General features: G+C 39.3%; 1 protein-coding gene across 5 annotated transcripts in view; it reads right to left on the bottom strand.

Annotated features, from left to right (window-relative positions):
* Window positions 1-452: 452 nt before the first annotated feature.
* PIK3CB (phosphatidylinositol-4,5-bisphosphate 3-kinase catalytic subunit beta) overlaps window positions 453-26,565 on the bottom strand; it is a 214,524-nt gene continuing 188,411 nt past the window's right edge. For all 5 annotated transcript variants that reach the window (XM_066244562.1, XM_066244561.1, XM_066244566.1 and 2 more), the window contains 9 exons: window positions 25,782-25,881; window positions 21,946-22,124; window positions 21,318-21,427; window positions 20,186-20,264; window positions 8,910-9,077; window positions 7,792-7,915; window positions 3,705-3,850; window positions 2,228-2,360; window positions 453-1,852 (listed from right to left, as the gene is read on the bottom strand). In XM_066244562.1, the coding sequence (XP_066100659.1) occupies window positions 1,715-1,852; window positions 2,228-2,360; window positions 3,705-3,850; window positions 7,792-7,915; window positions 8,910-9,077; window positions 20,186-20,264; window positions 21,318-21,427; window positions 21,946-22,124; window positions 25,782-25,881 (1,177 nt within the window). In that variant the 3' untranslated portion in view covers window positions 453-1,714. The remainder of the gene's footprint in view (window positions 1,853-2,227; window positions 2,361-3,704; window positions 3,851-7,791; window positions 7,916-8,909; window positions 9,078-20,185; window positions 20,265-21,317; window positions 21,428-21,945; window positions 22,125-25,781; window positions 25,882-26,565) is intronic.

The raw sequence follows: 26,565 nt of genomic DNA, 5'->3' as shown, positions 1-26,565 counted from the left end.
AATGTGGAGAGGTCAACCCCCATCCTCAGCTGATTTATTTTCAAGAAACTGTGACCTTGTCTGAGCATCTGCCCCATCTGGAAGAGAGCGGCAAAACGGTCGAGTGTGGCCTTGGCTTGGGTACCTGAAGGTATCTGAAGAGGCATTTTCCACACCTCGTGGTGCCTTCCCAAGATGTGAAAACTTGAAGATGGTACCCTCTTACCTCCCGCTCCCACCAAAGTCCAAGAGGCCTCCCATACAACCTGATGGGACTGGAAGCAAGGGGAAGTCAGGGAGGAGACCATGAGGAGACCACAATTCCTGAGGTTGCTTTGTCTTGACTTGGCCACTCCTTAAGTGTCCAAGTACCAAGGTTCAAAGGCCTGTGCCGCCCACAAAGAATAGGTGCACACATCCCAAGGGCAGCCCAAACCAGCTCACCTATTTATTTGACTGACAACAGGAAGGAGGACAACAAAATTAAAACAATCTTTAATGAAATTCCTATAGAAAACTCAGTCACAGGGCATATATTCAGTTCTCTTTCTCATGTCATTGAGGATTGAGAGCTCCCAATAGTCTTTGGAGAATAAGCAGTAGTTTTGCTGGATGATGCCAGTACTCAGAAAGAGCATCCATTTACACATTCAAACCAGTAGTTCCTATTGCACATATTAACATTATTTGCTATGTAGCACCCTAAATATATGGTACCTCAACAAATAAATTTAAAAATTCCATGTGGCATGAAAACATTTTAATTTGAATTAATATCCTTTAAAAAATCACATTATTGTAAGTTTTAATAAATATAGAATAGCTGACATTTTACTAAAATACTGCCTTGTAGGAATTCTGGAGTTTATTCCATAGTTTCCTTTTCATTTTCTTTCTGTCGGGTACATTTGCTCAAGTATTATGCTCTATGAAGGGAACTCTTTCATAGATACCATGTGAAAACTGTATTGATATGTGCCTCATCACAGAAGCAGCTGGAAGAACTGGATCAGATAATTAACTAGAAAGTAACATAGGAAAAAGCTCTGTTTTTTGTAAAACAGAGGCTGAAGAAAATCAAAGAAACAACTTTTTATATAGAACTCCCACTAAAAAATTTATAAATATATACGCAGCAAATATATTATATTTGCCTCACCAGTAGATTTTCAGCAAGTCTGGCTGGGATGATGCTATCATGATAAACATCAACAAAAATAATTAATGTTTCCACAGGTTTAAAAGATTTCTTTTGAAAAATAATCATAATTTCAAATTATATTATAATTTGCAGTTTACACAATTTAAAAAGAAAGATAACTTTTTAAAAGTTTCATTTGAAAATTAAGAACAGCCACTAGGCCCCAGGTGTGAATAAGTTGGCTGGGTGATAACACTTGGTCACAATTCAAAAAAGAAGTATTTACACCTTTCTAGAAATGTACCAAACAATGGGGGGAAAAGACAAAGACAGAAAACAGTCTCTAGTAGCATTCCTTGGCGTGCAAAGTCAGCAGGAAATGATTATCCATAATGTCGACAGTTTTCATGATGAATTTTGGAAGCATTCAGAAAGCAGAGGGTGGTCATCAGGGATTGTTCAGATCAGGTTCTGTAGAATGCCTTGTTCTTAATTTAATAAGATTTAGAATTTCATTCCCTTTATAACATCTCTGGCAGGATCATGTTCAATTTAGTGCAAGTGCAAAACGAAAATAAAACAACAGGCTGACCATTACGACCTGTAGTCTTTCCGAACCGTGTGGGCCATCCAGTTCACTTTAGTAGTCCAGCTTTCCCTGAGTGCCTCATCAAATTTTTGCTTAAATTGTTTGAGTGCTTCTTCTTCGCTCTTCCCTAAGGCAAGGGAGTCCTAAAAATGAAGGGAAAAAATCTGATTTTATACCTTCTCCAAAATGACGTGGAAATGTCAAAGTCTGTAGGAAGCTTGCTTGGCCATGCCACCTCCACCAACATGAAGCAGTATGTCTCATGTTTTTATTTAAATGCCATTTGCAGGAGGGAAAATGAGCACCAGGATAGGGTGGTAATATGACCTCTGCCAAAGAGTTTTTGAAGATGAAATGAATTTATGATTATTGCAAGACAGCTACTCAAGTGTTTGCTACTACCACTCCTGAGTTTCAAGAAGCGCCTCGCAGAAAATGACTGTTCCACTCCCTTTGAACATCTGAATGGAATAGGCATGTATAATTGTGCTTTGATATATAGAGAAAGGGGTATGTACCTTAAGATACTGAATATCCTTGACTGATGTGAGCTCAGGAAGTCCTGCAGTCAACATCAGTGCAAAGAGAGTGATAAAGAGATTCCCATGGCGTCGTAAAATCAAATATGCATCTTCACAACACTGGCGGAACCTTTAGATGATGCAGCAAATCAGAAGAGCATGACGTTAGAGGGAGACAGCAAATTTCATAAAGGAAAATGAGACTTATCTAGACTTACCTTAAGAGCTGAACATTTTCTACTGAACTAAAGGTTTTGCTTCTTTGAAAATTGTACCAGGACTCAAATTTACATAAAATAAATCAAGCTCTTTAAAATCACATATATCCTTTTCAAAAACAAAACTGAATAAAAATTCTAGGATAAAAGGCAATATATAATACTTTATCTAGGCATTTAAATTCTATGAGCAAAAAAATTATTATAAAACAAATGGTGGCCCTGGCCAGTTGGCTCAGTGGGTAGAGCGTTGGTCTGGCGTGTGGATGTTCCAGGTTCAGTCCCCAGTCAGAGCATATATGAGAAGCAACTATCTGCTTCTCTTCCCCTCCCCCCTTATCCTCTTCTCTCTCTCTCTTCCCCTCTTGTAGCCAGTGGCTCAACTGGTTCGGGCATCAGTCTCAGGTACTAAAAACAGCTTGAGCACTGGTCCTAGACAGGGGTTGCCAGGTAGATCCCAGTCAGGGTGCATGTGGGAATCTGTCTATCTCCCCTCCTTTCATTAAAAAAAAAAGTGAAAATTATAATCCATGAGGATTTATGAATATACTTCTAGATTTGTAGTCTGACTCCAGAGACTACTTCCTTTAATGTGCCCTAAATCAATATCAAGATGGTCATTCAAGAGGACCATTAAAATCAAACCTAAAGGGAAAAGTGGACCCAGAAGTATATTCTGCAGAAACCCTGGCAGAACTAGAACTGATAATAGCAATTATTTGATAAGGCTATAATATGAGTTGGCCACGTCATAAAACATACCTCTAATTATTCTAATAGCCCTGAAACAATTATTTTTGCCCCATTTTAAAATGAAGAAACAAAGAGGAGAAGACAAGTAATGTGCTTGGAAACACACATGGAGTAAGGAATAGATCAGAGATGACAAAGTCTATCTCTGAACCCTGACCCCCTTACTGTACTCCACACTGAATGACAGCAAAACATCTGTTCTCAGCATTAGACGAGCAAATGTTTTAACAGTTTCAGAGAATTTTCTAAAACAGGTAGAAGGTAATCCATGATTGGAACAAAACAGAGTAACTTATTTAAAATTTATAACACTGTATCTCTTCTCTGAGTATATATGAATTACAACATGGAATTAACTGGCAAATTCTCTGCAAAACCCACTGTTAGCAGACTGAATATCTCTCAGACCTAAATATTCCTGAGCAAATAAATGCAAGTCCAGCTGGTCAGATGAGAAAACTTTAGGCATATTTATTTACCCTTGACACAAGTGTGATACTCACCGGCCAAACTTCTCCGTGTTTCCTGTTTTTCCTTGTTGAATCACATGAATGAAATCATAGGTAAGAATAAAAGGCACTCGCTCCCTTTTTATGCCAAATTTAGATTTAAAATTTCCAAGAATGTGTCCAAAGTCAATGTGGAAGAGCTGGAAAACAAATGGAATTTAATTTCCCTTGTTTTTCTGGTGGGTTCTCAATAGAAAGGCAAGATCTCAGCAGGCCTAGATCCCCCTTCACCACACCCACCCTCATCTGAGCCCTTCTGTTTCCACAGCCTCTTGGGCCTCTTGAGAAGAGAGTATGTCTTTCCTAGGTCTTTTATATTCAATAATAGCCCTGACGGTAAAATGCATATACCCAGTGGGAAAGGCAAATCTCTAAAAAGAAAAACACATCCAAGTAATAAACATGTCTGATTAAAAAAACCAAATAGTTCCACATACAAAACTATTTCTATGTCAACAGTTCCACACACAGAAACGTGAAAAGAGAGAATATTCTTGTACCACCAGCTCACTCACCACTCAGTGGGGGAGGAAAGCTCTCCCCCACTCTTTCATGTATTTTTCCTGGTATCTGCCTCCATTTTTCTAAATAGTATGTTTATACTTGTTTACTTCCTAATTTGGGATCACTATTCTTATCATGGACAGTAAAGATTTAGTATTCTTGTGCTGATGTGATGCTACACAATGTGGCATATTAGATCTGGTCAAGTAAATATTCAGTGTTTATATTGTTCAAACTACGCAAATACATTTCAAAGCGGAACCCCCTGGTCGTGGTATACTAGGGCTACATTTCTACTTTTGTTCACCTTTTTCCTTGACAAAACTTTTTTTTTGGACTAAGAGTTCTATGACCCTATCTATCTTTAGCTCTTCCCCAAATTTTAAAATCTAAAAATCATTTTCAAAATATTTTCTCACATGGTCAGGTAATCTATCAGCTCCTGTCTGGGCTGTTCCTGGGCTCTCCCTTCGACTCTTACTCCATTTGAATTCTGTTTGCCAAGTCCTACATCATATTCTTGTTTGGTACAGACCAAGGTTTTTCGATAGTGGCACTATTGACATTTTGGGCCCAAGGATTCTACGTTGTGATGTTCTGTCCTGTACACTACAGGATGTTTAGAAGCATCCCTAGCTTCTACCCACTAGATTCCTAAAAAATACCCCCTCATCCCCAGTTATGACTATCAGAAATGTCTTCAGATTTTGACAAATGTCCCATAATGGCAAAGCACCTCAATTGAGAACTAATGGTTTATAATCCTGTTTTTGTGGATGTCCTTATTCTGGTAGCCTCCTTAGAAAAGATGCAAAGGAGATACAGCTTTTTTGAGACCTTGTATGCTTGAAAATGTCTTTATTTTCACCTTTATATTTGATTCATAGTTTATTAGAATTCTAGGTCAGAGATAATTTTCTCTCAAAATAATGAAGGTTAATGTCTATTGTCCAATGTTTCCAACATTGCTATTGAGAAGTCCACTCTTTCTGACTCCAAGTATGTCGCTCATGGGGCCTCTGGGAATGTTTGAATAACGTCTTTATGCCTGATGCACTGAAATGTCATGATGAAGGGCCTTAATGAGGGTCTTTTCATTCACTATAGGGAACTTTTGTGCTCTACTGACTTTTGTGCTCTACTACATCGGGCTTAGGAAATTTTTTTATATTATTTGCTTGGTAAGTTTCTTCCCTTCTTGTTACTTCTTTCTGGAACTCCTATTAGGATGATAATGAATCCTTGAACTGATTCACTATCATGACTGGATCTTCTTTCTTCTATTTATCAGATGTTTTGATTGTTTTGGGATCTTAAGGGACAATACAGAGCATGGTGGCTAAATAACAGAATCTGAGACACACGATCAGGATATAAATCCTGGTATGTCTGTTGCCTCAATTTTCTCACCGGTAAATGGTGACTACCCTACCAGTTATACTGTAAGGCTGTCCTGAAGATTGAAGAAGTTAATTAAAGAACTTAGAACTGTGCCTTCCACAAGTTAAGAGTTCAATAAATATTAACTAACCTTTAGTTTACAATAATTCTGTTTTTAACTTTTTATCTGCTCTTCCTTTTCATTTCCAAGAATTCTATTTTCAGTTTTTTAAAAAACAGAATCCTATTATTAACAGATGCAATGTTTCTTGGTTTTGACTTTTTAAATCATAATCCTTTTATTGCAATTATTCTGTTTTCCCCGAGGTTTTCTTCACCCCTTTTGCTTGTTTTGGTCTCTATCATTCATGTGGAAGCTTCACCAAATTTCTGCTAATGTTTGGCTGACAATTCGTATTTAATGAGTTACTAAAAGGATGAATGAAAATTCTATGTACATGGTAGGACTGCTGATTGGTGGGTTTACTTGCAAAGTGATTGGGGGGTCTCAATTTTTAGGATCTGTAGGTCTTTTCACTGGAACCAATCAGATTCTCTTAAGAATCAGTGGTGATCAACCTGGTCTCTACCGCCCACTAGTGGGCATTCCAGCTTTCATGATGGGTGGTAGCGGAGCAACTAAAGTATAAATAAAAAGACAGATTAACTATAGTAAGTTGTTTTATAAAGATTTATTCTGCCAAACTTAGCGAAAATCCAACATAAAGTACTTGATAAGTAATTATTATTATATGCTTTAACTTGCTGTAACTCTGCTTTATAAATTTTATAAAGTAAAGTGACTTCCCTACTTTATAAATCACCATTACTGTGGAACTGGTGGGCGGTTAGAAAATTTTACTACTAACAGAGATACAAAAGTGGGCGGTAGGTATAAAAAGGTTGACTACCCCTGATCTAGACTCTCGCTGAGAGTGGGGATATACACACCTGGTTGCTAGTGTTCTCGCAGCAAAGCAAGCTGAACTGGCTGGGGTTGTACCATTTAATATGTCAACTTTCACTTCATCCCAATTTTTAATATGGCATCTTTCCCTAACCTTCTGTAGAACTTGGTGCCCTTGAGTCAGAAGAATCAGTTTCTTCAGAGAATAAATCTATCTCCATCTTGGAGATGGGAAGGAGACATGAGCATCTAATTCCTCCATATATAAACTGCCATTCAATCCTGTTTTCACCCTCTCCCGCATCCACACCTCCTGCAGTACTTTGTGCATCTGACCCCAAAGCTTTTCTCAGACTGACATTCCCCTCCCAAAGAACTCGGGCTCCCATTCTCCTCAGCTATGCTAAGTCACTGTCACTTTTTCATTGCGCTTTCTTTCTATCACCACCAAACCTGCAGATGTCTCTCACCCACTGTGGCCTCTTTTCCTATTATTTTTATTTCCATAAGAAATAAGAAATACGATTTCCATATTTCTTATTCATTAACATATTAGAAGAGTGTCAGAAAAAATAATGAAAATCTTATGTGTTCAAACTGATTGACTAGAAGTCTGAGGGAATCCTTCGAAGTGTGAACACAAAGTTCAACTGTCAAAGACCAAGTCAGAACTACCTAAATCTCCCAAGAGGTGTAAAGCTCTGGGTTCCACCGGGAGTCAGACTGCACACGGGGAACCCACGATTTACATTCTGGAATGCACCTCTCACGGCAGGGAATTCTAAGGGTGGCTAAACTAAAAAATTATCCCAAATAGCTCATCTGTGTTTGCTTAGTATAAAAGAATTTAGAAGAAAACATAAGTTACTCTGAAATATAAAAAATTCTTCAGTTGAAAACTAACAGCTTCCTCATAAATAATCTAGTCTAATTCCCTGGCTGTATTACTCATACTCCATTTCTCCCTACTGTCATGTATGATTAGATCTGAAGAAAATATGGCTCAAGCAGTGTCCATCTCAACTTTTTTCTTTTTAAGCATTGGTATTCTTACTTAAAGTTAATATATTCTGCACATCATCTATTCCTTTTACTCTTAGATACTTATGTGTCCAAAATACAATTCCTTATATTGAAAGAATAGGTATGTGAAATGAGGGGTGAGAAATTAAAGACAAACACATGACTCTGAGAATCACTAGAGATCTGCCTGCGTTTCACAAGAGACTGTGCTGCACGGAAGCAAGCATCACTGAGGCTCTTGGTAGACTCTGGGGAACAGCAGCTCACCTGGCCATTTTTTTTAACCATGATGTTATCACTATGTCTGTCACCAATCCCAAGGACATAAGAAGCTACACAGTAGCCAGCACAGGACAGGGTAAACTCCTCAATGGCTCGGTCCAGGTCATCCCTGAACAAGAGAAAAAAATAGAAGCAACAGAGCTTTTCAGCCTTCAAGTATGTGAGATGAGACCTAATCCACACTTGTTTCCTCTTTAATTGTATAAACTGCAATACAGAACCACCAAAACCATATAAGCAGAACATGCTGGATCACCCACGAGAGTAGTGAAGATCATCACAGAGGTGGGGCACAGGAGTGAGCAGGCTGGCTCAAAACCATAGACAACTGGACCTCAGACATTCAAACTGTGTGCCCCGGGGTCAGGTTTCAGTGGGGAGGGAGGTCAGTTCAAATGCACAGAAATAAGAGGAGACCATTAGGTTTGCTGGATAATGTAGGGGCTGTAGAACATTTTGATCAGTTTTGACCTAAGAGTAGAATTCCTTATTTAAGAGTTAAGTATTGCAGTGACAATTGTTCATGTCACTGACTTAAATTAGAAGTAAAACAGACCAGTTAGAAACAAGATGAAAATTTGTAAACTGATACAAGTCCTAATATTTTTGCCAATAATAATATTTAAATCTGACTTTGAAGTCTTTATCCAAAAATACTTGCAGAGTGTTTTCTCCTCACTGTGAAAATCCTTAATTTCTTATGTATTAGGGCTTTTCTAACACAACAACCATAAAAAAACACTCCAAGTACTTTATTTTTAGTGTGGAGAGATCAGTCTACTAACTCACTTACTTCTATTACAAAAACTAACTGAGAACTCAAGCTCATACATTCACATAATTACAGAAGTTGATGCATGTAAACAAAAACTTTTATGTTATTTTGAAAATACTTAGACTTTGGAATTTAAGATCTAGATAAAGTAGAATTGAACGCTAATCATCTATAAGACTTTAGGAAGGCCTATTTGTCATTTTGATCTAACCTGAAATGAAGTAACAAGTAACACTAATATTTTCATTTCCTCTAGGACACTGATGATTCTAATTAGGTTCTTTGGCTGTTTGTTCAGAAAAATAATAATAAAATAAAATAAACTAACCCAGAATTGTATTCTTTGAGCCAGTTTAGAAGGGCGTCTTTATTGAAGGCTGCTGCAGCAGCCACATTGCTACTGTTCAGCTGAATGTCAGCAATTGTTTCAGAGGTGCTCACAACTTCAATGAGGCCAGAGCGATCTCCTGTTGCTAAACAGCCATAAGGCAACATCCTGAAAGGAAAAGAAAAACAGAAGAAAAATAGGCATAGAGTCACAAGTGTGACTCCATTCAACAAAATATTAACAGAGAAAGTTTATTTTTTGATTTTTAAAAAATGTATTATTACTATTGATACCCTTGCAATTACTGTATTGTGGAAAAATATGAGTTCCACCTTTATTTGGAAGTAAATCTCTTGACCAAAAGATGGAGTAATTTCCTGGAATTCCAATATGCCAGCTAAATGTATAATCTGTTATCCAGTTATCCTGGTGAAATATTCTATTTGTTTGAATAGGTGGACAGAAGCAGATCACATAAAAGAAGTCTTTCATTTCTACTCTCAATTTTGGGGAAGGGAACCACCCTTAACAGTTACCTATAGGTAACGGTTACCTAATAGGTGACACATAGCAAGATAAGTACTGCATATTAGCTTAGTTAATGGCAACACCATCCTTCCAGGGGTTCAAGCTCACAACCTTAAGGTCATCTCTGACTTTCTTTCATGCTCAATATTTACCTATCTTGAATATGTATACAGAGTCCCAAGTATACTGTTCACAAAAATTAGGGGATATTTTATAGCTTCATATTCATTTTAAAATATCCCCTAATTTTTGTAAGCAGTATACTTCTCTGCCTCCACTGTTCCTTCTGCTTGGACGCTAGTCCAAATCACCCTCAACCCTTAATTATTCATGTTTCCTAATTAGTTTCCCTCTTTCCACATCATAGTATGTTTTAGATGCAACAACATAATCCGCCTAGAATATACTCATATATGTCACTCTCCTGATCGAAATGTCTACAATAGCACCCCATTACAGCGAAAGCCAATGTTTGCCATAACTCACAAGACCTTCAATCTACTTCCCATTTGCCTCTCCTAGTATGCCCCCCTCCCTTGCTCACTTTATTCAGACTATACTGGCTTCCTTGCTATTACTCAAACATATCAGGCACAATATTTCTCCATTCCTTTATAAGTGTTATTTTTTTCTGCATGGATCATTCTTCCCCAAGATCTTTTTTAAACAAGAGAGACAGAAACAGAGAGACAGAAAGTGGGACAGATATGGACAGACAGACTGGAAGGGAGAGAAATGAGAAGCATCAGGTCTTCATTGTAGCACCTTAGTTGTTCACTGATTGCTTTCTCAGATGTGCAATGACCAGGGGGCTACAGCTGAGCCAGTGACCGCTTGCTCAAGCCAGTGACCTTGACCTTTGGGCTCAAGCCATCAACCAGACACTTAAGCTGGTAAGCCTGCACTCAAGCGGGCAACCTCAGCGTTTCGAACCTGGGTCCTCTGTGTCCCAGGCCAACACTTTTATCTACTGCGCCATTGCCTAGTCGGGGTCCCCCAAGATATTTACATGGCTTTCTCCCTTACCTTTTGGAAATCTTTGCTGAAATGTTATCATCTCAACAAGAAGTTTCTGGATCACGCTATTTAACACAGCAACACGATCTGTAACACAGTACTTACTATCTATTCCCTGCTTTATTTTCCTGTACGGTATAGCCATCAACACTGTCCAACATCCCGTACATTTTATTATTAGTTTATTGTCTGTCTCGACTGTATGGATGTAAGTTCCATCAGGCAGGGGTGCTTTATAAATATTTTTGAACAAACAAATTTAGTAACAAAATCCCTATAAATTACCTATTTTACAAACAAGAAATAATCTGCAAAAAGTAACATATATAACTAAGTAAAAGATCGAATGCTTAGAACTATGCTTGTGTGGCTCTAAAACTATCTTTTTAACCTTACACTGTCTCCAATGTCACTGAATATATAGGAAGACTCTAAGGCTGCTGCTGATTTTTGCCAAATTGATAGGTAACATTTTGCTTTGATTTGCATTTCTATGAGCCCTAGTGAAAACAAAAAGTTTCTCAGGTCTCTTTTAGCCATTTTAAGAAGAATTTCTTCTGTAAATTAGCTATTCACAACTTTTTCCTATTTATTACTTTTACATATTCTCTGTAGTGATTTAGTAAGTTCTTTATATGTATATTAGTAATTATCCTTTTCTCATTCTGGTTGTAAACACTGTTTACAGTTTTCTAAAAACTGTATTATCATTAGAGCAATTCTAAATTGAGTGCGACACCTTGGAAAGTCAAATAAAAGTTGAGTAAGTACAGCCTGACCGGGCAGTAGCACAGTGGAGAGAGTGTTGAACTGGGATGTGGAGGACCCAGGTTCGAGACCCCAAGGTTGCCAGTTTGAGCGCGGGCTCATCTGGTTTGAGCAAAGCTCACCAGCTTGGACCCAAGGTCGCTGGCTTGAGCAAGGGGTTACTCAGTCTGCTGAAGGCCAGCGGTTAAGGCACATATGAGAAAGCAATCAATGAACTACTAAGGTGTTGCAACAAAAAACTGATGATCGATGCTTCTCATCTCTCTTTGTTCCTGCCTGTCTGTCTCTATCTGCCCCTCTTTCTGACTCTCTCTCTGTCTCTGAAAAAAAAAAAAAAGTTGAGTAAGTACAGAAAATTCAATGGGTAAATTCATAAATTCAGAAGGTATTTAGGTACAGCTATATGCCAAGCATTGTGTTAGCTGCCGGTGATAGAGAAGTTAGCAAAAATACCAGCCTCTTATCTAGACAAAGCACAAATGCACAATGTACTACATGTGATCTCTGCATGAATGAGAAGTGCCTTGAACATGCCGAGGGTTAAGATCTCTGTGAGGAGCAAGGTCAGCCTGGTTGGAGGACAGTGCAAGGGGAAGCACAAAAGCAAGGTGAACACAAGAAACAATCAGGGTTGGAAAGTCCATGAAGTGTTCTATAGGCCGAGTAAAGACTTCTGTCATTCTCTTACTGAAATAGCTTTTGTAGGGTTTTATGAAAGAGAAAGTGTGTGTATGTGTATGTGCGTGTGTGTTGGTCAAATAAGGTTGCAAATATGATATATATGTTTGCTCGCTTATAGTTTGCATTGGATGTGGGGGACAGGCTGTAAGCTGGCAGGATTCTTATAGCCTAAAGGCTTAGTTTTAAGACTAAGCCTTTCCCACCCTTTTTGATGTGGGGTGGTGCACTTTCATGAGGAATCCCATTATGCCTCAGATAAGATTTCCTTATTTGTATATTGGATTAAAAGTTTTGATTTCTACACTATAAAGTGGGACAGACCAGGAGCTTGCTCTCTCTTGGTTCCTGAGATTAGCATTAGAAGAGAGAACAGAGAAAGGAGAGCAGAGAAAGGCCACATGGAGGAGAGGAGAAGCAGCCAAGATGGCAAAGTGCTAAAGGGGAAGGAGAGAGTGCAGAATTTGTGAAGAGAGAAGGAGATGGGGAACAGAGGTGAATAAGGCTGGTGAGGTTAGAAACCTTTGATTCTAGGAATTGGATTAGTCAGTGGCTTTGGGAGCCCTGAATGGAAAGGGAAGTGTTTTCCCACTGTGTGTATTTCTTGCCCGCTGGGTGCAAGCTAGGATTAAAGCTAATGGCCCACCGGTTCTTGGCTCCATTGTTTCATTACCGTCTGTCTGAATCTAACGGGAACCTGCATGTGAATGGCCATGATGGCAGCTCCTGGCCTTACTGTGTGTGTGTGTGTGTGCGCGTGTGTGTACGTGTGTGTGCGTGTGTGTGTGTGTGTGTGTAAGTTGGGGGAATGTGAGTGCATTAGTGCATGTAACAATCAAAAGGAGTGTTTTATTAAGCAGTTCCTAAATTTCCTTCCAAATAACAATTCAACTAGTTTATGTCTTTTAAAAAATTTTTTATTTATTGAGCCTGACCAGGTGGTGGCACAGTGGATAGAGCATTGGACTGGGATGTGGAAGGACCCAGGTTCGAGACCCCGAGGTCGCCAGCTTGAGCGCGGGCTCATCTGGCTTGAGCAAAAAGCTCACCAGCTTGGACCCAGGGTCGCTGGCTCCAGCAAGGGGTTACTCAGTCTGCTAAAGGCCCACAGTCAAGGCACATATGAGAAAGCAATCAATGAACAACTAAGAAGTCGCAACGCGCAACGAAAAACTAATGATTGATGCTTCTCATCTCTCCGTTCCTGTCTGTCTATCCCTCTCTCTGACTCTCTCTGTTTCTGTAAAAAAAAAAAAAAAAAAATTATTTATTGATTCTTAGATAGAGCGGGGAGAGAAAGAGAGAGAGAGAAAGAAGGGGGAGAAAAGAGAAGCATCAACTCATAGAAGTTGCTTCTCATATGTGCCTTGACTGTTTTTACAGTTTTCTAAAAACTGTAAATCTCAGGCTTTCGAACCGGCAACTTCCAGCATTCTAGTCAACGCTTTACCCACTGCATCAACACAGGTCAGGCTATGCCTCTTTATAAAAAAATTTTATTGATTGATTTTAGAGATGACGGACAGGGGAGAGAAAGAGAGACAGGAACATCAATATGAGTCTATATGTGCTCTGCTGATGGGGGATAGAACCAGCAACTTCTGCATATCGGAACAATGTTCTAATCAACCGAGTCATCTGGCCAGAGCCTCATTTATGCCTCTTTAAGTGCTTTCCTAGTTCTAGTAAAATAATGTTGAGAGCAGAATTGTCAAAGTACATACTGACAGTCTGATATACCAATACACCGCTTCCATCTACATTATTAATTTATTTCCCCTTTAAGAATTTACTCCTCAGTAAGAAAGGTAGTTATGGCGTATGAAAGGTTTTCACCAATACCCCTATCCTTATCATGACACAACACATGTGAAGCAAACGCTGCCATTTAGAGTGCACTTTGACTCACTTTCCTGCATATCCCCCACCCCACTTGCAGCCAAACTGGAAATAGTCCAACAACTTCCTTTTCTAAAGCAGGCAATGATGAAAGCACTCAATGTCTTGAGGATGGAACATTCACAATGGGAAGGAAAAAACATTCCTGTCTGAGAGACAGTTTGACAGAAGTCAAGCTGGGGACAAACCCTGACCACCTTACATCGACCTTCTCTGCCCTCAACTTCTACACTTCTTATAAAGGCCATGACAACAACTAGTAATGTTTATCTTCCTTTCTCAGACTCTGACCGAAACAGTAATTTGTTACCTTTCCACTAAAGCAAGAATTAAAAAATGAAATAAATTCTACAGTGGGGAGGCAGCTCCATGACCCTACTCTGAATGGGTGTACAGAAGAAAGGCTTCTCTGGCCTTGACTCTGTAGTGCAAGAGATATAAATCACACTGACAACAACTGGCCAAAATCTAATGTCACATATATAGATATTTATGGTGTGTGTGGCAGGGTGGTGAGTGTGTGAAGGACTGTCAATTCTAACAGAGGTCTAACAGAGTTAAATACAGAAAACATATTGGATTTGACAGAAAAGGGTAACTGTCTATTATTTGTTGAGTAAAGGAGGTCAGGGTGTTCAAACATATTAATGGCTTACAAATGTTCTAATTTGAAATGAAAGATGCCAAAAGAGATATCAAGGACAAATAAAAATGAGAAATACGCACTTCGATTCATGCTAAAGTGGCACTGTTAAAGTACTAAAATATTCTGATCAAAATAGTACTGTATAGAAGGTACATTAGATTTTAGATTGAACTTAAAAGAGTGTGTGCTACGTGACCCAGTTTAACCTGAACAGCTGGCCAAAAGAAAAACAAATACAATAGGAACTCTGGAGCACGTATATTTATAGAAACAGTAAAACATGTTTGGTGAGAAAAAGGTACTGGTTTGAAAATGAACTCAAAATAATTAAAGTCCTGCATATTTTTTTAAACACGGGGTACAAAAAGTCAGCAAAGATCTCACTAGACAGACAAGTTCCTTTTCCTTGTTAGACACACAGTGCTTCCCACCAGACACACACCAGGTTTATTTCTATCACTCCCACATGTGGCTGCCTCCCTTTGCCTGAGGTCACAGTGAACTTCCTAAGACACTAAATGTGCTTTACATTTGAATAGAATGTAAAATCAAAGCTAAAAGAAGTTTGTTGGGATTTCTACTAGGTTGATGGAACTAAGTCTTTTTATAGCTCAGCCTTTTATAACTAAATAAGACTTATCATATGGTCTGAATCTGCTCTTGACAAAAGGAGACCACTGTGTAATTTACAGGCTAACTTTGAAAAGAATCAATAAGCCTGATTAGATAGTGGCACAGTGGATAGAGCGTTGGACTGGGAAACAGAGGACCCAGGCTCAAAACCCCAAGGTTGCTGGCTTGAACTCGGGCTCATCCAGCTTGAGTGTGGCCTCTCTGGCTAGAGCAAGGCATTACTCGCTCTGCTATAGCGCCCCTGTTGGGCAAATAAGTTCGTAAAATGTGATTTTTTTTTTTTTGTATTTTTCTGAAGTTGGAAACGGGGTGGCAGTCAGACTCCCGCATGTACCTGACCGGGATCTACCTGGCACACCCACCAGGGGGCGATGCTCTGCCCATTTGGGTCAACGCTCTGTTGCAACCAGAGCCATTCTAGCGCCTGAGGCAGAGGCCACAGAGCCATCCTCAGCACCCGACTAACTTTGCTCCAAAGGAGCCTTGGCTGTGTGAGGGGAAGAGAGAGACAGAAAGGAAGGAGAGGGGGAGGAGTGGAGAAGCAGATGGGTGCTTCTCCTGTGTGCCCTGGCCGGGAATCGAACCTGGAACTCCTGCACACCAGGCTGATGCTCTACCACTGAGCCAACCAGCCAGGGCTGTAAAATGTGATTTTTATGTTTGCTCACTTTATTAAAAATGGTGCTGCCGCCTGACCTGTGGTGGCGCAGTGGATAAAGCATCGACCTGGAAATGCTGAGGTCACTGGTTCGAAACCCTGGGCTTGCCTGGTCAAGGCACATATGGGAGTTGATGCTTCTGGCTCCTCCCCCCCTTCACTCTCTCTGTCTTTCTCTCCTCTCTCTCGGTCTCTCTCTCTCTCTCCTCTCTAAAAATGAATAAATAAAAAAATGGTGCTGCCCATGTGAAACTGCTAATTACCTTCCTGCTTAGGAAGGGCCATTGTTATGCTAATGTGTACTGGAGGAGGGGTCTTTATGGGCCCAGGTAGTTTTTTAAAAGGAGGGAGAAAGCCTGACCAGGCGATGGTGCAGCGGATAGAACGTCGGACTGGGATGTAGAAGACCCAGGTTCAAGACCCCAAGGTCGCCAGTTTGAGTGTGGGCTCATCTGGCTTGAGCAAAAAAAAAAAAAAAAAAAGCTCACCAGCTTGGACCCAAGGTTGCTGGCTCAAGCAAGGGGTCACTCAGTCTGCTGAAGGCCCGCGGTCAAGGCACATATGAGAAAGTAATCAATGAACAACTAAGGTGTCACAGCGAAAAACTGATGATTGATGCTTCTCATCTCTCTCTGTTCCTGTCTGTCCCTATCTATCCCTCTCTCTGACTCTGTCTCTCAAAAAAAAAAAGAAAAGAAAAAAGGAGGGAGAAAGAAGCCAAGATGGCAGGGTGCTGAAGGAGAAGCCAGTTTGTGCAGAGATGAGAAGGGGAAGGTGTGCATATGAAGAACCAGGAGTGACTGAGCTGGTGGGGGCCTGTGATTCTAAGGAAAACCTGGATGTGTCAGTAGCTTTGTGAGCTCTGAATGAGTGGGTTTTAGAGCCCTGTGTGTTTTTACTCGCCTGCTGGGTGTGAGGCTAGAATAAAGGACTGGTCCACCAGTTTTTGGTTCCGCAGTTTCTTTACCATCTGTCTGAATTCAATGGGAACCTGTACCTACATGTGCATGGCAGCGATGGCCACGACTACTGGCCTTACACTCCTGCTCAAGGCACATGTGAGAAAGCAATCAATGAACAACTAAGGTACTTCAATGAAGAACTGATGCTTCTCATCTCTCTCCCTTCCTGTCTGTCCCTGTCTCTGTCACACATACAAAAGTAAATAAATAAATAAATAAATAAATAAATAAAAAGAATCAGTGAGTTATTAGTCTCAAACTGGAAAGTTCTCCCAATTTTTTATGGCATAAGTCAGATGAGAACATTTTTATGGGAGTTCACTTTTTTCCAGAAGGGTCTGTAAACTTTGGCTGGAATAAGCCAGATAGTAAATAGTTTAGGTGCTGTATACCATTAGGTCACTACTCAATACTGCAGTTAACAATGTAAAAGTGGCCACCAACTATATACAAACAAACGGTCTGTAGCTGTGTGACACAAATAAAACTTTATTTTACCAAAACAGCCAGTCCAGATCCCTCTGGGTTTATGTTCCTCAGGTGGAGTTTCTCACAATCACCCATTCCTCTTATTATGCAGAATATTTTATGAGTGAGTGGTTCACCAAAAAAACTTGCTACCTATTCAAAACTAATTCCATTTTTACACCGCTGTGTTAAAAGAAATACACCATCACTTACGGTGCTCACAAGGTCTTTTAGATGAACTATAATCTCTCTACCTTATTCCAGTCAAATTATGAGTCTCATGAAAGGAGGAACACCCACTGCAAATTGTTCTTTCCACCTCAAGAGCACTGCAAAAGTTTACCCTGGAAGGATCTAGGACTAGAAAACTCTCTCTTTAAAAACAACAACAAAAACAATGGAAAAATACCACATGTTTTGGGCCAGAACATGTTGATAAACAAAGAGTTACTAGATATATCTTATCATAACTGTTTTCTCGCTTAGATCCGACAGAGCTAACTTGAATCTGGCTCTGCTACTTAATGTTTTGTAACATTTCACAAACTGCTTAAAATCCTATTTTCTCATGTTAAAAAGGAGTAACACAACCTCACAGAATTATAAAGATTACATGGCATTACACATGTGAAGAACCCAACATGATTAAAGGAGATTATGACTGTAGAAAACTAGATAAACAGATACACAAAGGGGTAGGAGATGTCCCAGTGGCTGTTGCAGTGGCCATGCAGGTTCTCAATGGTTTCGGGCAGACGGGAAAGCAACTGTGGAGCCAGAAAATGGTGGGCCATTCCGTTTACTAGAGTCTCGGGACGGCGAACGAGCAAACAGGCAGGGAAGACCACTTCCCTCTCACTCAGGCCTCCCAAGTTTCAACTCATTCTCTGGACTCTCACACACTCACAGGCCCCCACCAGCCTCAGTGCTTCCCAGCCAAATAGGCCCAGCCGAAATCTTAGGGCTCCCAAGCCTCTCAGCACTCTTTCTCTCTGGACTCTCCAGCAAAACAGGCTGGGGGAAAAAATCCCTTCCTCTAGTAAACACTGGCCCCTCCTCAACAGCAAGGCAATCTGCAATCTGTAACCTGCCGCCCTGACTATACACACATGGCATTGCCTGCCTCAATGCAAAATACAAGCGAACAAACCTAACTCACTTGTTGACCCAACAGGAGGAAAGGAATGAAGAGGATCATCTTTAATCCTATCACCCATAAATGACTATTAGCATTTTAGTTTCTGTCAACATTTCAGGTCATTGTTAAGTGAATTTTTAACATGGTTGAAATAATTATATAAAAATACTTTTCCATCCAATTTTTTAATTTGTAAATAAAACAAGGATAAATATCTTTATGCATAAATGTCTGTCCATGTTGGGCAGATAAAATGTATTATGTTCACTTTGTTAAAAATGGCGCTGCCCACGTGAGGCCGTTGCCCAGGTGATATTAATGTGTGTCTCTGTGGGCAGGTAGAATCCTTGTAGCCTGGTGCTTGGTTTTGGGATTAAGCCTTTTCCACCCGTTTTGATGTGGGGCGGTACAATCCAATCATGCCTCAGTGTCTTTGTATTAGAGACTTCGGTATTTTGTATATTGGATTAAAGGTTTGGAATCTACACTATAAAATGGGGGCAGAATGAGAGCTTGCCCTCTTGGTTCCTGGGATGATTAGCATGAGAGAGCAGAGGGAGCAGAGTAGAGAGCAGAAAGAGGCCATGTGGCCAGGAGAAGCAGCCAAGATGGCGGAGTGCTGAGTGAGATGCCAGTTTGTGCAGAGTTTGTATCTGGGATAAGGAAGGAGATGGGGAACTGAGGAGGATAAGGCTGGTGAGCTAGAAACCTTTGATTCTAGGAAACTCGGATAAGTCAGTGGCTTTGTGAGCACTGAATGTGAGTGGGTTTTGGAGCCCAGTGTGTGTTTTTACTTGCCCGCCGGGTGCAAGCTAGGATTAAAGACTATGGCCCACCAGTGTGTGGCTCCGTTGTTTCTTTACCGACTGTCCAAATCCAATGCAAACCTGCATGGGCCAGGCTGCTCTGATGGTGGCCCTGGCCTCTGGCCTTACAGTTCACATTTCTAATTTTAAAGTAAATTATGAAAGTACTGAATACAGAGTATAAATAAATTTGCTATAGAGAAGTTTATATTAATTTAATAGTATATGAAAACACTTGCATTTTTGTTGCTACAATAGTATCCTAGACCATGTTATCAAGTAACAAAATCTTTACTAGGAAATGAATGATACTCAAATGTTCTTGAAATCTGTACTTTTTTTACATCGGAACTGACAGTGTTCACATAATTAGTTTACTTATTTCATATCTTGTATGAACAGTCTTTTCCAATCTTTTCCCCCAAAATTTATATTTACGAGCTCTTTAATATTTAGGATTAGTAGTCTCCATCTTGTTCATTATGAATATAATAAATCTTATATTTTAATATAAATATATCAACATTTGGCTTACAAGTATCTTCATCTGCTCTTTAACCTAGAATATTTGATAATAATTCAACTTTTAAAATCCATCATGTTTCCTTTTTTTTCTGTTGCTATAAATGTTTCTTGCTCACTGTATTCTGTAATAATGGTGGTAAGCTAAAAACCCTAAGAATTCACCTACTCTCTTAGGTCTGGGAAAGAAATCAATGTTATTAGGCTAAGAGGGAGAGCAGTCCTTTCTCTGGCCTTGTCACTCCCATAAACACCAGTGAATCCTCCCTGAGGGTAACTTCAAAACCAGAGGTTAGAAGGAACATGACTCTTGTTCTCTGTCCAGGCTTTACCAGAAGTAAACCTATTCCTTCTGAATTCACTGTCACATGTATAGTTTTATACCTGATGAGGTTTAAATAATGTACTTGACAGTACAATGTAAACTGTAAAATACTATGTAAGTATTATTATGAAAAAAATAATAATGGGAGGGGAGGAATCAACAAGTTTTTGAAATTTTGCTACAGAAGGTATATAACATGAAACAAAAGTAATTCACTAGATATCTCACCGAAGATCCAGACCAGCTTCCTTCCAAAGTAAATCCATCAAGCGCAGCATTTGGAGTGTTAACATATCCTGCCGTAAATCTAAGGGGAAAAAACCCCACATTATCACAAATACTTTCCATTTTATGACTGTTAACATTAATTCATTAGCTCATTCAGCCAGAATTAACTAAAACCATTGACAAATGCTGTGCTGATTCCCCCCCCCCCAAATTTTAATGTTCACATTCATTATTTTAAATATTAGGTTTGTTGGTTAGTATGTCCCTGTAAATTATTTCAGAAATCACGTGTAAAATGTTTTGTTTACCATGTGCACAATGCAGTAGCACATGTGTAAGTTACTGCATTAATTGTATGACTGTTGTAATACAGTAATGCAGTATTAAAGTATCCACGCAGTTCACAATGCTAATTCCCCCCCCTCGCACCTTTTTAAAAAATATTATATTTATTGATTTAGAGACAAGAGTGAGAGAGATAGGTAGGGGGGAGGGAGAAACGGGAAGCACCAACTCGCAGTTGCTTCCCCTGTGTGCCTTCACCGGGTAAGCCAGGTGTCTTCAACTGGCACCTCAGCATCCCAGGTAGATGCCTTGCCCACTGTGCCACCACAGGTCAGGCTTGTCCCTTCTTTTTTAATTTTAGGGATGTACAGGAAGTTCTAAACAATTACCTAAATAATAACTGCATGATGGGCTCACAAAAGTCTTTCAACAAGTCAAAATTTTTATTGATAAGCCTTTCTTTTGGTCAGTAAGAAATGCTAAAATACAAAACAATGGCAGCGATATCAATATTGCTATCACTGAAATAAGATGTATGAATGTATTATTGGAAATATTGTATTTCACATGCTGTTTACCAAAGGAATACACAGACTTTATATTTTGGAGAGGTAAAAGGGAAGGTTTATATAATAGAACAAAGTATGTAAGTAAGCTGTAGAAGTCAATTTCCAAAAGGGAAAAAAAAAGATTTAGGATATGCTGAATTCAACCTCATGACCATTGACAACTAGCACTTTTGGCTGCTATTTGTTACACATTTACCCATCACCTTTCAGATAAAGCAAACAAACAACAAATGAAGAAATACTAAGAAATTTGGCACTGTAAAAACCTCAGTACATACCATCACCATTTTTAAAAATCACTCCGACCGAATCCTCACCAAACACCTTGTTGTTGTACACGAGCCACAAAGGCTTCATTTTAGAATCCATATATTTACATTTTTCAACACTGAAATCAAACAAGAGGAAAATCAGCCCACTTCTATTTAAAGATATAGCAAGATGATAATTTTGCTGTGATATACTGGTCTTGGGAGAACCCCTTACCTGTTCTAGTCTGCAGAAGTCCTAACTAGAACATTTTCTCTTGGTAGAAAAGCAACCTGGATGACAGCCTTGGTTGGCACGTAGTGATGCCGACAAGCTGAATTAAAAATTCAGGTCTGCCCTTCTCACTGCCTGTCTTTAAAATTCCTCTTTTTGTTTCCTTATTCTTTCTTAGCTTTACGTTGTTATTTATAGTCAATAACAATTAAAACATATTACTGAATTACAATTAGGATTAATAGTGCATTCTTGATTTCTTAAAAAGGGATCAATTTTGAATACTGATATATTGAATACACATTCTTATTTTTCCAGTCTACTTATTAGCCCTATTCCTCCTCCAAGGTAGTCACTTAGAAATCCTTTCTTTATTGCTGTTTTCATGTAAAATTCACTGAGCATAGCAAGACTGTCACTTACTAGAGTTCTGAGAGGATGACACATGGGTTCAGAGGTGACTGCAGGTCAGAGAGGGCTTCCCGGTAAGCATTCTGTTTTAAACAAGTGTGCATGGCCTCTTTCCCTTTGGCTCTGTTTAGCTTCATTGCATTCAGTTTGATCAAACTATTTAAAGTTTTTAATTTATTGAGTGCTTCAACCTGAAAAATAAATTTCCCCACCACCAAAATTTATACATGGTTAAAGTACCATAAATATAAATTGATCATATAAATCAGCAACCACCACACTCTCTCTCTCCAGCTAAAATAAAAAGTGTTTGGCTTATGACAAACAGAACACACCTGGTTTTACAAAAACTTACTTCTATCACTTGTTCCTCAAAGTACTATTTTTCAAACCTTCTTTAACTGTTTTCGTAACTAAAATCTTATAAATTAGAGAAAAGTAAAGGGACATGAACATAGACTGTGGGCAAGAAGATAAATATGAAACTCCAAACTACACAGAACTCTGCAACTCACTGAGTAAATAGAATTTAAAACAGAACTAATCTGAACCACTCCATTTGGCCAACTCCATAGTATAAGAAGAACATTTATATACAAGTAACTTTAGGGTTCCTAATATTTAACCTTACTATCTGCTTCTTGTCATCACTCTTATATCTTTTTACTATATTCTTTTTTTCCCACTGATAATAAGTTAAAATAAAATTTTTTTGTGTAATAAATAAGAATATAGACACAGTATTTTTTCTCCAAGTCTAAATTAATAACTTGTTTTTATAATGAGGTAAATGGCTAGTGAAACTTACACAAATAAAAAGTTTATGTAAGTAGTACAAGGTGAATCAACAATGGCCAACTTAATCAAAGCCATTGTGTTTAAAAGTCACCTTTGTTTAATAACTGAGGGTCTTTCTATGTCATATTATGCAAAATTCCATAAGCCAGCCTTGGCCTACCATAAATCAGTAATTCTCTCATTATGGCATTAAAATGGAAAACAACTAGGGATAAGAAGAAAGTACAGGTATATTTAGTTGTATATAACAAGCATATAAAATATGTATGCAAAAAAACCATTGTGAACATCATGGCTTGAATTTCCATGAACAGGAGATTTATTTTACACCATATTTTCATTTTCAAACTGCTGCTATGCAAAGAACCCACTAAGACTCTGTAGGAAAGTGAATTCAGGCATACAGTTTCTAAAGACAGGCTGAAGGCTTGCTCACAGGAAACTGGGAAAGTTCTATGTAGCTTGATGATAAAAGTGAGATGGCTGAAACTTGCCTGGTTAGTTATCTGTCAAAACCACATGCTTCATTTCACAACAATTTCAGAAGGTGTACAGAGTTGAAAATGGCACCAGCTAAAAAATGGGCTATGCAAACAGGACCTTTTTGAAGTATTCCAAATTTGAACTTCTTCCATGTTTGTACAGTTGGGAATTTTCATGCCCGTCACTAACTGTGTTGATGCCTATTTACTGGAACAGTGTCCTGAATACCCATATGGTGGTAAGTCAAATACTTTAAGTGCTTCAACACCTTGTCTTTTTAGAGGTTTATAGTGATAACAAGAACTGCTGCCCTGGCCGGTTGGCTCAGTGGTAGAGCGTCGGCCTGGTGTGCAGGAGTCCTGGGTTCAATTCCCGGCCAGGCACACAGGAGAAGTGCCCATCTGCTTCTCCACCCCTCCCCCTCTCCTTCCTCTCTGTCTCTCTCTTCCCCTCCCATAGCCAAGGCTCCATTGGAGCAAAGTTTGCCCGGGCGCTGAGGATGGCTCTGTGGCCTCTGCCTCAGGTGCTAGAATGGCTCTGGTTGCAACAGAGCAATGCTCCAGATGGGCAGAGCATCACCCCCTGGTGGGCATGCCAGGTGGATCCCGGTCGGGCGCATGTGGGAGTCTGTCTGACTGCCTCCCCGTTTACAGCTTCGTAAAAATTAAAAAAAAAAAAAAAAAAAAAAAAAAGAAAATCTTGTGTGAAGTTAAGTAATACTCAATTCAGAAAAAAGTACTGCTGGAGGACAAGAGCATATTGTTGCTGTCCGTCAATGAAGGGTTCCAGCAGAAGAAGCTGGAATACAGGCCGCTTTACACTGAAGGCAGAAATGCTCTCATCTCATCCTTCAAGGGACCATAGCCCCACCAGCAAATTAAGCCTGGTGGTCCAGTTATGCTTCTCATTTGCAAGCAAGCTATTAAAATATCATTCCTATTTGCAATTACTCAGCTGTATAAATCAGAATTATTACCAAAACAATATACAGAAATAACTGGGCCCTGACAGGTTGGCTCAGTGGTAGAGCATCAGCCCTGTGGTGTGGATGTCCTGGGTTTGATTGCTGGTCAGGGCACACAGGAGAAGCAACCACCTGCTTCTCCACCATTCCCCCTTTTCTCTATCTCTTTTTCTTCCCCCTCCTGCAGCCACGGCTCGATTGGTTTGAGTGCACTGGCCCAGGGTGCTGAGGATGGCTCCATAGAACCTCCACCTCAGGCACTAAAAAAAAAACTCAGTTGCGAGCATGGCCCCAGATGGGCAGAGCATTGGCCCAGATGAGGGCTGCCAGGTGGATCCCAGTCAGCGTGCATGCAGGAGTCTGTCTATCTCCCCTTTTCTTGCTTGGAAAAGAAGAGAAAAAAAAAAGAAATAACTGCATACTGAGACTACAACTAACTGTCAACAGTACCCCCCAATTTTGAAATTCTGTGTTCTGTTTTACTGTTAAATGGCTTGTTTTATTTTAACTTTAAAAATACATTTATATGAATAAAATTACATTGTTGTCTATTTTACATGCTGGGTCTGTTTATGTTTTGAGTAAAAAAGGAAAAGAGTTGTGCTGCTAAAAAGGTATGAAAACTCCCACTATTTAAAAAAACCCAAAAAACAAAAAAGCCCCACCACTTTTGTTTTATAACTGGACAGACCTAAATTTGAACCTTATTTCTGTCACTTTATCGTTGTGAGTTTTTAGGTAAGTTAATTAAACTCTTAAGAGTCTCAGTTTTTCCCCTTGTCAAATCACAACAGTGTTAAGTACAATGGCATATTATTAGGAGAGAACAGTAAGACAGCATCCTTAAAACACTTAGTATGGTTACTGGCATACAGTAAACAATTAATATTTGACCTATTATTGTCATTAAATATCATCATCTGCAATGATTAGAAAATGAGGGCCAGGTAAAAGATGTGAGAATGGAAGAATATCACTATTTCAGGCATATATACTTTGAAAGAGCAGCTTGAGGGTCCTGAATTCTTTTTACTCCTACGGACTTAGGTCAGTGGTTCTCAACCTGTGGGTTGCGACCCCGGCGGGGGTCGAACTACCAAAACACAGGGGTCCCCTAAAGCCATCGGAAACACATATTTTATTTAAAAATGTATTGTATAATAAATATGTATTTTCCGATGGCTTTAGGCGACCCCTGTGTTTTGGTCGTTCGACCCCTGCCGGGGTCGCAACCCACAGGTTGAGAACCACTGACTTAGGTTATTTCAGTCAACAGGGTCTAAAGGTTTCATGACTGTTGTCACCATCATCAACAAACCTACTGTTAAGTATATCTACATAGGTATTTCCTAATAAAATCTGAGGTATGGTCTTCCTATAAATACTACGAGAAATCTTGATTAATTTTTCAGGTAGCATTTAATTGATGATCTTCTAAGTTTGTTGAAACTTCATTTCTTGACTTAAATTTTGATTAAAAACATATTAATCAGGTTCAGTTACTAAAACTGCTATAAAGAAAGAAATGGAAGAAATATCAAAGGATACAATTTATCAAATACCATGTGGGAAATTTAACATGAAGACTAAAACAAGCGGATACCTGCTTCGAGAGCACTTTCATGTGTCCCACACTTCCCCGGCAGTATGCTTCAAGGATGACACCGAACTGTACGGAGACAGCAGGAATATGCACCTCTGACCTACAGGAAGTTCATAATATTATGATGGTTTATAAAACACTTCAGATCACCAAACAAAAGTACTGACTTCTTTATTCTATTATAAAATTAACTTACGATGCCAACCAAAGAAAACAGCACATCCTCTCATGAAAAAATTTTAGTAAGACAATCATAGTTCAAAAAGATGAGATTTTAATAATTAGTTAATTCTTTATTCCAAGAACTCTGAAATGTTGACATCTTATCTTATTTGGAGTGAAAACGTAATATTACCAATTTAGAGACAATTAGAAAGATCTGACTTGTATCATAAAATTGAGTAATCCCGCATGATCAGGCGGTGGCACAGTGGATAGAGAGTCAGACTGGGATGAGGAGGACCCAAGTTCAAGACCCTGAGGTTGCCAGCTGGAGCGCAGGCTCATCTGGTTTGAGCAAAGCTCACCAGCTTGGACCCAAGGTCGCTGGCTTGAGCAAGAGTTTACTCGGTCTGCTAAAGGCCCACGGTCAAGGCACATATGAGAAAGCAATCAATGAACAACTAAGGTGTTGCAACGAAAAACTGATGATTGATGCTTCTCATCTCTCTCTGTTCCTGTCTGTCCCTATCTATCCCTCTCTCTGACTCTTTCTCTGTCTCTATATAAAAAAAAAAAATTTGAGTAATCCCTCAATTAGCTTATATTCAATTTTTTCTCTTAA

Source organism: Saccopteryx bilineata, chromosome 10 (assembly GCF_036850765.1).
Source record: "Saccopteryx bilineata isolate mSacBil1 chromosome 10, mSacBil1_pri_phased_curated, whole genome shotgun sequence".
Lineage (NCBI taxonomy): Eukaryota > Metazoa > Chordata > Mammalia > Chiroptera > Emballonuridae > Saccopteryx > Saccopteryx bilineata.
Note: the sequence above shows the minus strand (reverse complement) of the source record. Positions and strands in the feature narration are given on the sequence as shown.